Here is an 11,830-nt window from a genome sequence, read left to right on the forward strand (position 1 = left end):
TGTAGACCAGGCTGGCCTCGAATTCAGAAATTCACCTGCCTCTGCCTCCCAAGTGCTGGGATTAAAGGTGTGTGCCACCACCACCTAGCTGTTATTTTCTTTTTTTAATTAGAAGTTTTTTTTCCAGGGTTAGAGAGTTGGCTCAGAGGTTAGGAGCAGTGGCTGCTCTTCCAGAGAACCCAGGTCCAGTTCCCAGGACCCACATGGTGGCTCACACCATCTATAGCTCCAATTCCATGGCATCTGATGCCCTCCATAGGTACCAGGCACATATGGTATGTACATACATACATAAAAAACACCCATCCATATGAAATAAAAATATATACATACATACATATATACATATGTACATACATATATACATATGTACATACATACATACATACATACATGCATGCATGCATACACAAAAAGCATTTTCATTTTGAAGAATGGTACCCATCAAAGTAAATATTAACAAGCAGAAGCTCTTATGCCAGCCATGGTCAGGAAACAGTACTTTCCAGGTGACATGTAGCTTCCCTACCCACCAGTCTTGACGGCCCCTGCTGCTCTCTCATACTCTCCGTCCCAGGGTGAATGAGACCGGCCCTGGACTTTCTAGAATGTCATCCTAATAGCTACACCCTGGTATCTGGCTGGTTTTGCTCAGAGAAAGGTGGTTATCACTTCCTAAATTTGTAAAAGAAGTTGCCCTTACCTGTAGAAGGGCTCTATATAGATTCCAGAATGTGAGGGTACTCTAGTTAATGACACAAATTGGAATATCCATAGGCCTGGTCACACAGGCCTGCAGTCCCAGTTCTCAGGAGACTGAGGCAGGAGGATTGCTTTGAATTTGAGGACAGCCAGGGCTATAGAACCTGCCTCAAAATAAAACAAAGCAAAACAAAAATTTAAGTGGTGTTTTAAATTCCAGCAGCTGATTGACCACACAGAATGCCTCCTTTAGATCTTGAGGTACACCCCTCAGATTGTTGGTTCATTTGAGAGATGAGGACACAGGCTGGGAGATATGGAGTGGCAACTGATGGAGACATACCTTTGGTTCAAGGCTCCCCCAGCTCTGTCCTCTCAGGCCCTCAGTCTCCTGGAAGGGCCCGCAAGGCCTCCTACCTGCCTGCTTTTGTTGGGCTCAGTCTGTTCCCTAATGTTCCACGCTCTGTCACACCAGGTCCCCTAGTGGCCTCTTGCCTAGGGCTCTTTCCACTTCTTTCTGATATGCTCTCCCCTGTATCAAGCCCCTACTGTGTGCCTTTGTTGCACTGAACATCACACAGACCCAGTATACCATCTAAAGCCACAGCTACCAGCCACATGTGGCTCCTGAGTATTGGAAATGTGACCACAGGGACAGGGGATAGAGGCGCTGACTCTTTCCCGTCACTTACTGACTTAGCATCAGTTTTGACAGTGGGAAGCTCTAGTAGCAGCCTGGGAACAGCCAGGGCCTGCTAGCTGACTTGTCAGCTGTGACCTCAATGAGATCAAAATGCAAATGGCATCTCTCCCCATGCAGAGCAGATGCTTGAGCGGTCACTAGACAGAAAACACACAGCACAGATCTCAGGCTCAGTGTGGGAAGAAGTAACTCCACTTAATTTATATTTTAGGTTTTATTTTATTTCTTTAAAGGCAGGGTCTCTGTAGCCCAGGTTAGCCTCCACTTGCAGCAATCCTTCTGCCTCTGCTTCCCACATGCTCAGACAACAGCTGTGAGCTTTCAGAACTCATTTTAGTCATGCTATCAAGGAGACATTTACCTGGGGCTCCTGCTGGGTCTAAATAAGCAAGGGGTTGATAGACACGCTGACCAGAATCTCCCAGTGAGGGACTGCGGGCACGGCACAGTGGCAATGCCCCTGCCTCGAATCCCTCAGTGGGAGCTGGGTGTGGTTCAATGGTAGTGATGTACATGAAGCCCTGGGTCCCACCTAACACAGCAAAAAGGAGAAAGAGCTAAGGAGATGGCCCAGTGGCTAAAATGCTTGCTGTCCAAGCATGAGTAACTAAGTTTGGGTCCTCAGCACCCATGTAAGAGTCGGGCACTGTGGTATGTGTCGTATGTGTCTGTGTCTCAGCTGTGGTGTGTGTCCATATCTCAGTGCTGTGGTAGGGCAGAGAAAAGCAGATCTCTGGGACTCTGACCAACCAATCTAGTAACATAGGGAGCTCCAGTTTCTGTAAGAGAAAATCTGTCTCAAAAAATAAAATAGAGCTGGGCAGTGGTGGTGCATGCCTTTAATCCCAGCACTTGGGAGGCAGAGGCAGGTGGATTTCTGAGTTTGAGGCCAGCCTGGTCTACAGAGTGAGTTCCAGGACAGCCAGGGCTACACAGAGAAACCCTGTCTTGAAAATAAATAAATAAATGAATAAATAAATAAATAAAATAGAGGAGTTAGAGAGATGGCTCAGCAATAAAGAGCACTTGGTGCTCTTGCAAAAGGACACAAATTTGGATTCCAGAACTCAAGTCAGGCAGACACTACCTCTTATAACTCAGCTACAAGGGATCCGTGCCCTCTTCTGGCATCCTGTACAAAACATGTGCTTGTGCAGGCACACACACACACACACACACAGACACACATGCATCTGTGAACACACATGCTTAAATAAAAATGTGAAAAGTAATAGAGGAAGATGCCAGTCTCCAGTCTTCACATGCACAGGTGAGCACAGCAGCACACATGTGCACACAGTGCCCACATCACATCTGGAAATACACACAACAGAGAAAAGAAAGAAAGAAGCAGAAGGAAGAAAGGAGGAGGAAGGTCCAGTGAGGAGGAAGGTCCAGTGAGGAGGAAGGTCCAGTAAACACTGCACAGATAGCATGAGCCTGGGGGCAGGCCTGGTTGAGGTGTGCTCTGCTCTGAGGCAGCTCCTAGCTTCTCTCTCTCCTCTTGCCCCCCATTTCTGGACTCAAGAGGGCTTACTGGCATTTGGAAAAGGAAGTAGGAAAAACAACTAAGAATGGCAGCTCACGGGCTGGAGAGATGGCTCAGAGGTTAAGAGCACTGACTGCTCTTCCAAAGGCCCTTTGTTCAAATCCCAGCAACCACATGGCTCACCACCATCTGTACAGCTACAGTGTACTCATATACATAAAATAAATAAATATATCTTTAAAAAAACAAAAGCAACAACAACAAAAAAGAATGGCAGTTCACTGTTGTTATTTCCCAACACTTGGGAGGTTGAGGCAGGAGGATTGCCATAAGTTGAAAGCCAGCTTGGGTTTGGAGAGGTGGCTCAGGGCTTAAAAGTGCATACTGCTCACCAGGAGGATTCAAGTTTAGCTCTGGACATCCACACTGGGCAGCTCACAATTGCCCATAGCTACAGACTGGGAAATCTGAGTCTTCTCACCTCTGTGGGCACCACACACACACACACACACACACACACACAGAAAATCAATAAATAAACCAGTCTTTGAAAAAAACCCAAAGGCTCCTCCTCCCCTCTCCCAGTTCCTCTTCAGAACAGATCCTTCCACATGGGGCAGCAATCTGCCTAGGTGGCATGCACTTAAAGCAGTTGCAGCTCCTCTGGGCTGTCTATCCCTGGGGCCTAGTCAGAGCTCAGAGCAGAGCACCTAGTCCTTGGTTCCTAGGCCCTGGTCCCTTCTTGGGGCTTCTGGTTCAGATCTTGTTGTTACCAGGATACTCTTGCTGGCTCAGCATTTGACCACTAATGTCCTCCTATCATGAGCCCTCACACTGGGATGTCCCACTCCCTAGTCTCTGTCCAATCAGAGGCCCCTGAGGGACCATAAAGCTCTCTGGGCTATGAGCATCTCCTGCTTCTTCTTCTTCTTCTTCTTCTTCTTCTTCTTCTTCTTCTTCTTCTTCTTCTTCTTCTTCTTCTTCTTCTTCTTCTTTTTTTGGTTTTTCAAGACAGGGTTTCTCTGTGTAGCCTTGGCTGTCCTGGAGCTCACTCTGTAGACCAGGCTGGCCTCAAACTCAGAAATCCACCTGCCTCTGCCTCCCAAGTGCTGGGATTAAAGGTGTGTGCCACCACTGCCTGGCTGTGCCTGAGATCTTGACTTCACACTAATTACATCTGGATGACCTTAGGCAACTCTCTTTATTCCTCTCCTCTTTTCTCTTCTCTTCTCTTCTCTTCTCTTCTCTTCTCTTCTCTTCTCTTCTCTTCTCTTCTCTTCGGTTCTCTGGTTCTTTGAAACTGGCTTTCTCTGTTTGCCCAGTCTGACCTGGAACTCCCTATATAGATTAGGCTGGCCTTGAACTCACAGAGGTCCTGCCTCCTGGGTGCTGGGATTAAAGGCACCCACCACCACCACCACCCCCCAGCTCAGCCACCTTGTTTCAGGGTCCTCATGTAACCTGGTCTAGCCTTGACCTCACCATGTAGCCAAGGATGACCATGTTCTGCATCCCACCAGAATCTCCATAGTGCCCTGCAACTGGAGTGCAGGGCCTGTGCCCTCAGCACTGAGCCGGGGCCCCAGGCTTATTCTGTCCTCCAGATCCACGTGAAGCTGTGAGAGATACCTTCCCATAAGGCATACTGCCACATAACCAACCCCATTATCTAGAACATTCCTAGGGCTGAATCTACTGACAATCCTTTAGCCCAGATTAAATCCTGGACAGTTTGCATCACATGACCCATAATCTAGAACAGATAATGGCTCACCTGTTCTTGTTTAGGAGGCTTAAAAATGGAATCACCTGTTGCCTCTGGGGCGTTGTAGGATGAGGCTCTGTCCTTTGCCCTATGGGATTCTGCTAATGGCCTCTGCCCACCACGCCTCACCCCTCCTGCAGACCTGACTCACCCACCCCAAGATCAAAGGTTTCCTAATTCCACTCTTCATTCATTCCTGGCCGTTGTCCTATGCCTGTCCCTGTTAATGTCAGCCTGTCCTGGAGCCCAGGACAAGCAAGATCTGAAGATGGACCACAGCAATCTGGGCTCTGTGGGCCGTTGCTCCCAATCCCATCCAAGAACCCTAAACAGCTGAGGTTTGAAATTCACAGTTACACCTCTAGCCCCAAGAAGCATTTGGCCAATAAAAGAGAGGGCAGAGGTTGCCAGGGAAGAGGAAGGGCAAAGCATATAGGCCCAGAGGTGGGCAGTAGGCACGGGTGGAGGAAAAAGCAAGAGGAAGCCCTGCTGTGTGATGAGGAGAGACACAAGGGGCTCAGATTGCTCAAATGCACTGAAAGAGGGCTGTGGGGAGCAGATGAGGGGGGCCCAGACCTACTTCCACCTCAAACCAGATCCATCCTGATTTCTATTACTTATTTTGGCTCAGGAAGCTCCTTCTGAACAAACCCCTTCTAAACCTTAAAACAGCTTTGGAGGCCATTGCCCTGGGTGCCTGAGAGCCATAGAAGGAAGATACATACTGTAGCAGGCAACACTGGTGCTTGGGGTTTAGAAATGAACCTTTCTAAAGTCTCTACAGAATTAAAAACTAGATGTGCAAAGGCACTGTGGCAGGGAAGGCTGGGGTGTGACCAGGGAACCTGAAGTCATGGGATGAATGGAATGTTGGTGAGGAGAGAGCCCGGGGTGGGGCCTGGAGGGGCCTGGCTGCTAGGGAGTCACAGCATGGCTGTCAGGATGGGTGAGGCAGCTCTGGGACCTCTGGGGTCAGGGAGTGGCTCTTGAGGGGGATGATGGGCCATGAGAAAGTCTGGCATAGGGAAGTCTGGTGTGGGGACTCACAGGCTGTAGAGACACAAGGGAAAGTGACGAGCGGGGCTGTGGGGACCACAGGAGGGGGAACCTAAGCTTTCATCCAGGGTGGCAATACTGAGGTGCAGAGAGAGCAGGTGACATTCCAGGGACTTGATGGCGCAACTGAGCGGAAGCTCAGAGAAGGGTGTCAGGTCGGGTGAGGGTTGCAGAGAGGCCCAGAGATCCTGGGAAGCTTGACTAGGTCACACAGCAATGGGTTTCTGGAATCCGAGTTACTCTTCTCCTCTCCACACCCTGGCTCTTGGCTGAAGCAGGGGTAGGGAGGACTTGGAACAGTACCGTATTCAAGTGAAGCAACCGGGGTGGGGACAGGGCTTAGCTGTCCCCCTCCTTCCAGCTCAGGGTACCAGAGGGTCATGGGAGGGCAGGGTGAGAGTGTAAGATACCAGGGCTAATGATGAAGTCAGCAGCTAACTATGAGATAGGAGAGAGCTCCATACCCTTTCTGGGTTTCTGCTTGTTCAGCTGAGAAGTGAAGCCAAGGAGTCGGGTATGGAAAGGCCCCAAAGATGCCAGGAGGTGGGGTTCTGTGACCAGGACACTTTCCAGCCCAGCCTCAGTTTCTCCATCTAGTAAGTGGGTACTCTGAGTGTCTGACTCATCTCCAGAAACAGAGGAACTATTCACATTGGCTACATGAGGAGAGAGGCTGGCCCTCATCTTTCCCAGCTCTCTTGGCGGCCAAGAGCCACGTTCCCTGTCTTTGAGCATCCCATGCTCCCTGGTGTCTCCCAGATGGAGTTGGCACACAAGAGATTCAGCTGATTCAGCAACCTTAGCCTTTTGCAGCTTCTCTGGACCAGGCTTCCTGTTCCCCTTACCCGATTTAGGTGAGCAAAGGCCCTGCCCCCTACCCCAAGACAGAAGAACCGGAGCAAGAGAGAGGCATCCCAATCACTGAATCCAATGAAGGTCCCTCCATGGCTAGTGCCTGTTCCCACCCACCCTGGCAAGCAAGCCATCTCACCTCATTTCGGAGACACTGTTCTCATACGAGCCCCACAGGGCCGGGGGCTGTGGCCCGTCCATGGCGGGCAGGGCAGGAGCTAGCCGGGCGTCGGGGCCAGGTGTGCAGCGTCTGCCGCGCCCGCCAGTGCCAGGTGCCTACCCAGGTCGGCCCAGGGGAGGGGCACAGCCGGTTCTCCCAGCTGCTGCCCACGCCTCCTGCCGGCGGCAGGGAGGGAGAGGCTGGTGCCCTCCCAGGGCGAGGGTGGAGGCTCCACACGACCAGAGTCCAGGGCCAGCAGTGGGGACTTCCGGCTGTACCCCGAGTGGCCACCGCAGCCTAGCCTGGCTCCCCGCCTCGGGGCAGCGGCTCACCCATTCCCTTCTTCTCTTCATTTTGAAAGTTTTGCCTAGCAGCTTCTGTCCCGGTGCCGGTGCCGCTGTGCTGTGCACTGGGCCATGCTGGGGAGGAGCAGGATCCAGAGACGGAGAGACAGGGATGCAGCGATACACAGACAATGAGATAGAGACAGAGAGATAGAAGCACATAGTGACAAGGAGAAACAGAGAGAGAGAAACAGAGAGAGGGACAGAGGCAGTGGGACACCCAGAGGCAGAGACACTTTTTTTTCCTTTTTCGAGACAAGGTTTCTCTGTGTAGCCCGCAATGTCCTGGAACTCACTCTGTAGAGCAGGCTGGCCTCGAACTCAGAAATCCACCTGCCTCTGCCTCCCAAGTGCTGGGATTAAAAGGCGTGCGCCACCACTGCCCAGCGAGACACTTGTTCTTTTTTTTTTCTCTTAAAGATTTATTTATTTATGTTATGTATATGAGTACACACTGTAGCTGTACAAAGAGTTGTGAGCCTTCATCTGATTGTTGGGAATTGACTTTTAGGAAGTCTGCTAGCTCCAGTCAACCCCACTCGCTCCAGCCCAAAGATTTTTATTTATTATATTAAATATAATAAATAAATCTGTAGCTGTCTTCAGACGCACCAGAAGAGGGCATCAGATCTCATTACAGGTGGTTGTGAGCCACCATGTGGTTGCTGGGATTTGAACTCAAGACCTTCAGCACAGCAGTCCATGCTCTTACCCACTGAGCCATCTCACCAGCCCCAAGACACTTTTTCTAAATGCTTTATTTATTACCTACCTCACAAGGACACCCCATGGGTGTCAGCTCTAGCTTCCCAAGGAAGTGATTAGAGTGTTGTAGGCCTGCTGATGGACAGAGACACCCACTGCCGAGTGACAGGGTATGAATGCGGGGACTAATTGACTCTCTGAGCAAGTGAAAGGTGCAGTGAGCAGATTTGGAGCTTACAAGATTGCTCCGTTCGGACTCCCGAGGGACATAGAGGAACATCTCAGGCAGTGACAGATGGGAGGATTGTTGATGGAGGCCACTATGCCGCAGACACAGTGGCGGTTGAGGGCACCTGGGCCCAGGGAAGACAGTAGCAGAGGAAGAGGCCCCACGCCACCTGGTTGGAGGAGCACCCCCTTCGAGCAATCTGCTTTGGTGCGAATACAATTTCTTCTCTTGAAGAGTTCAAGCCCCAAAGTCTTTTGTTGCTGGTATTAGGAGGCTGGAAACTTAATCTAACCACGAAGTATAGAGGGGTGGGGCTTGTGGGAAGTGATTAGGTCACTGAGGTGGAGATCCACTCCCCCCCATCCAGGTGGCTCTGGGAGAGGAAGACACATCAACAGGACAAAGAGCTCTGCACACACACCTGAAGTGAGAGATGCAGGCATGAAATTGCATGCATAAGTCTGTTTAGACCTGATCCTTCCAGATCTGGGAGCTCAAAACCAAACCAACTTTTTTTTTTTTTAACTGCCTGCCTCCAGTATTTTCTTATATTAATGGAAGCTGACTAATATCCACCCATCTAATCATTCATTCATCCATTCATAAATCCACCCACTCACACACACACCCATTCACCTGCTCATCTATTCCTCCCACTCATCATCTACCCTCCTACCCATCCACGAGTTCATCTATGCACACATCTGTCCATCTATGTATCCACTCATTCACCCATCCCTACCCATCTGTCCATCCATCAATATCCACACATTACATCCACACAAGCACCCACCCACTCATTCACTCACCCATCTACCCGTCCATTCATTCATCCATGACCCATCCATCCACCTACATATTGACATATTCATTCATATATCTTCCAACTTATTCATTCATTTGCTCACCCATACATTTACCCATCTGCCTTCTACCACTCCATCTATCTACCTATCCACCCAGCTCCCCATCCATCCAAACTTATTAACACTTTAATCCATCTACCCATCCATTCATCCATCTATCTACTCATCCACTAAGCCACTCACCCATCCACATAGCCACCTATTCATCCACCATTCATTCATACCATCCATGGATACACCCATCTATTCATTCATTTTATCAGTCCACCCGTGAATCCATCGGTGAAACTAACCCACCCACCTACACACCTCCTCACACAGATTCCCACCCATCTACCCACTCACCATCCATCTATCCATTGTCACTTCCATATATCCACCCACCCACCCATCCATACATCCATACATCCACTCATCATCCATTCATCCATCCATTCACCTATCCTTCTACCCATCTACCCACCCATCCACCCACCTACCTACATATCCACCCACCCTTCATATATCTATCTACTTGTCCATCCATCCATCCATCCATCCATCCATTTACCCATCCACTCATCCACCCATTTACCCACCCACCTATCCATTCATCTACCCATCCATCCACCCATTTACCCTTGATACATCCATCTTCTTGTCTATCCACCCATCCACTCACTGATCTATATATGCAGCTACCCACCAATGCATCCATTTATCCATCCACTCATCTACCTACCTTGATGCATCTCTCTACTCATGTGCCCACTCATCTATCCACCAATATACCTACCAAGCTCATTCATCCATTCATTCACTCAACCACCTATCAATAAATCTGTCCATCTATTCACTGACTTACCCACCTATCTATCCACCCAATTATTTTTTAACCAATGAATCTACCCACCTACCTAATCATCTATTCATTTATCAACCCATTCATCTGATAACCACATATTCTCATCCATCCATCTACCCATCCATATATCCATTCGCCATTCATTGTCCACCTATCTATTCACTTACATATCCACTCATTCACCTACCCACCCATGTACACACCTACCACTTCACTCACTCATTTACACACAGGTCTTCCATCAATTCATCCACTTATACATCATTCATCCATCCATCCACATATCCACTCTCCTGCCATCCATCCATCCTCCTTTCCATCTTTGCACTAATCCACCTAATCACAGATCTAGTCATTGATCTACCAGCATTCATTTAGATATTGATCTTTAATTTTTTTATGTGCATGGGTGTTCTGCCTGCATATATGTCTGAGCATCACATCTATGCCTGGTGCCCAAGGAAGCCAGAAGAAAGCATCAGATTCCTTGGGTCTAGGATTACAGGTGCCTGTGAACCATCGTGTGGGTGCTGGGAACTGAACCTGAGTCCTCTGGAAGAGCAATGAGTGCTCTTTACTGATGAGTTGTCTCTCCAGCCCTAGATATCTATCTTTCTTTTTTTAAAAAAAGATTTATTTTATTTATTATGTGTATGAGTACACTGTAGCTGTACAGATGGCCATGAGCCATCATGTGTATGGCTGCTGGGAATTGAACTCAGGACCTCTCTTTTGGCCCCGCTTGCTCCAGCCCTGGCTTGCTCCACCCTGCTCGCTCCAGCGTAATTCACTGCAGCTGTCTTCAGACACACCAGAAGAGGGCGTCCGATCTCATTACGGGTAGTTGTGAGCCACCATGTGGTTGCTGGGATCTGAACTCAGGGCCTTCAGAAGAGCAGTCAGTGCTCTTACCTGCTGAGCCATCTCGCCAGCCCTCTATCTTTTAATTTACCAGTTCAACCACCCACATGCAAACAGCTATCCATCCATCTCTACAACTTATCCATCTATCTATCTATCTATCTATCTACCTATCTATCTATCAACTCATCCCATCCACTTAATAACCCACCTATCTACCCAAATTGATCCGTCCCTTATTCAGGTACCTATCGTCCCCTCTAGCTCATCTTTGGGGAGGCCCACAGCAAGTCAGATAAGTAGACATAGCTTTGGGCCAATCTGAATATTTAAACCTGGAACCCAAGTTCATGCATCTAAGAAAGTAAAAACATTCAATTGTACTCCTTTAAAGTAACTTAAATAGTAGAATGCCTTGGTGAGATCACATGCCAATTAAACCACTGAAAATTGGGCACTGGAATTGAAAATACAAGACTTGTCGAATACCTGGATAAATTTGGTATGGATTAAATAAATTACATTTCCAAAATTAACTTCACCCATCTTTTTTCAATTTTCAGGAATACTTTTTAATGATTTTTATTTTATCTTTAAGTTCTATGTGTATGTATATGTCCAGTGTTCCATATGTGCAGAAGAGAGCATTAGACCCGCTAGAACTGCAGTCAAATGGTGAGCTGCTACACACTGGTGCTAGGGACTAATGCCCAGTCCTCAGTGAGAGCAGTCTGGGCTCCTAACTGCTGAGCCTTTTCTCCAACTTAACTTCTCTTTAAGAAAGATGATGTGGTGGTGCTGCTGAGACAGCTTACTGGTTAATGCACGGACAGCTAGGTATGGTGGTATGCACCTTCAATCTAGCATTCAGAAGGCAGAGATAGGTGGATCACTGTGAGTTTGAGATCAGCCTGTCTACTGGCTATGTAGACAGTTCCAGGACTACACACAGAAACCCTGTATTAAAAAAGGAAGAAGAGCTGGGCAGTGGTGGCACACGCCTTTAATCCCTGTGCTTGGGAGGCAGAGGTAGGCGGATTTCTGAGTTGGAGGCCAGCCTGGTCTACAGAGTGAGTTCCAGGACAGCCAGGGCTATACAGAAAAACCCCATCTTGAAAAAAAAAACAGAACAAAACAAAACAAAAAGAAGAAGGAAGGAAGGAGGGAAGGAAGGAAGGAAAGAAGGAAGGAAGAAGGGAAGGAAAGAAGGAAGGAAGGAAGGAAAGAAGGAAGGAAGGAAGGAAGAAGGGAGGG

The 11,830-nt window shown here is 48.6% G+C and overlaps 1 protein-coding gene across 1 annotated transcript in view; it reads right to left on the reverse strand.

The window, feature by feature from the left end:
• Sult2b1 (sulfotransferase family 2B member 1) overlaps nt 1-6,851 on the reverse strand; it is a 28,642-nt gene extending 21,791 nt beyond the window's left edge. The window contains exon 1 of the mRNA XM_031386684.1: nt 6,707-6,851. Within this exon, the coding sequence (XP_031242544.1) occupies nt 6,707-6,768 (62 nt within the window). The 5' untranslated portion in view covers nt 6,769-6,851. The remainder of the gene's footprint in view (nt 1-6,706) is intronic.
• Between the last annotated feature and the right edge of the window lie 4,979 nt (nt 6,852-11,830).

Source organism: Mastomys coucha, unplaced genomic scaffold (assembly GCF_008632895.1).
Source record: "Mastomys coucha isolate ucsf_1 unplaced genomic scaffold, UCSF_Mcou_1 pScaffold21, whole genome shotgun sequence".
NCBI classification, from domain to species: domain Eukaryota; kingdom Metazoa; phylum Chordata; class Mammalia; order Rodentia; family Muridae; genus Mastomys; species Mastomys coucha.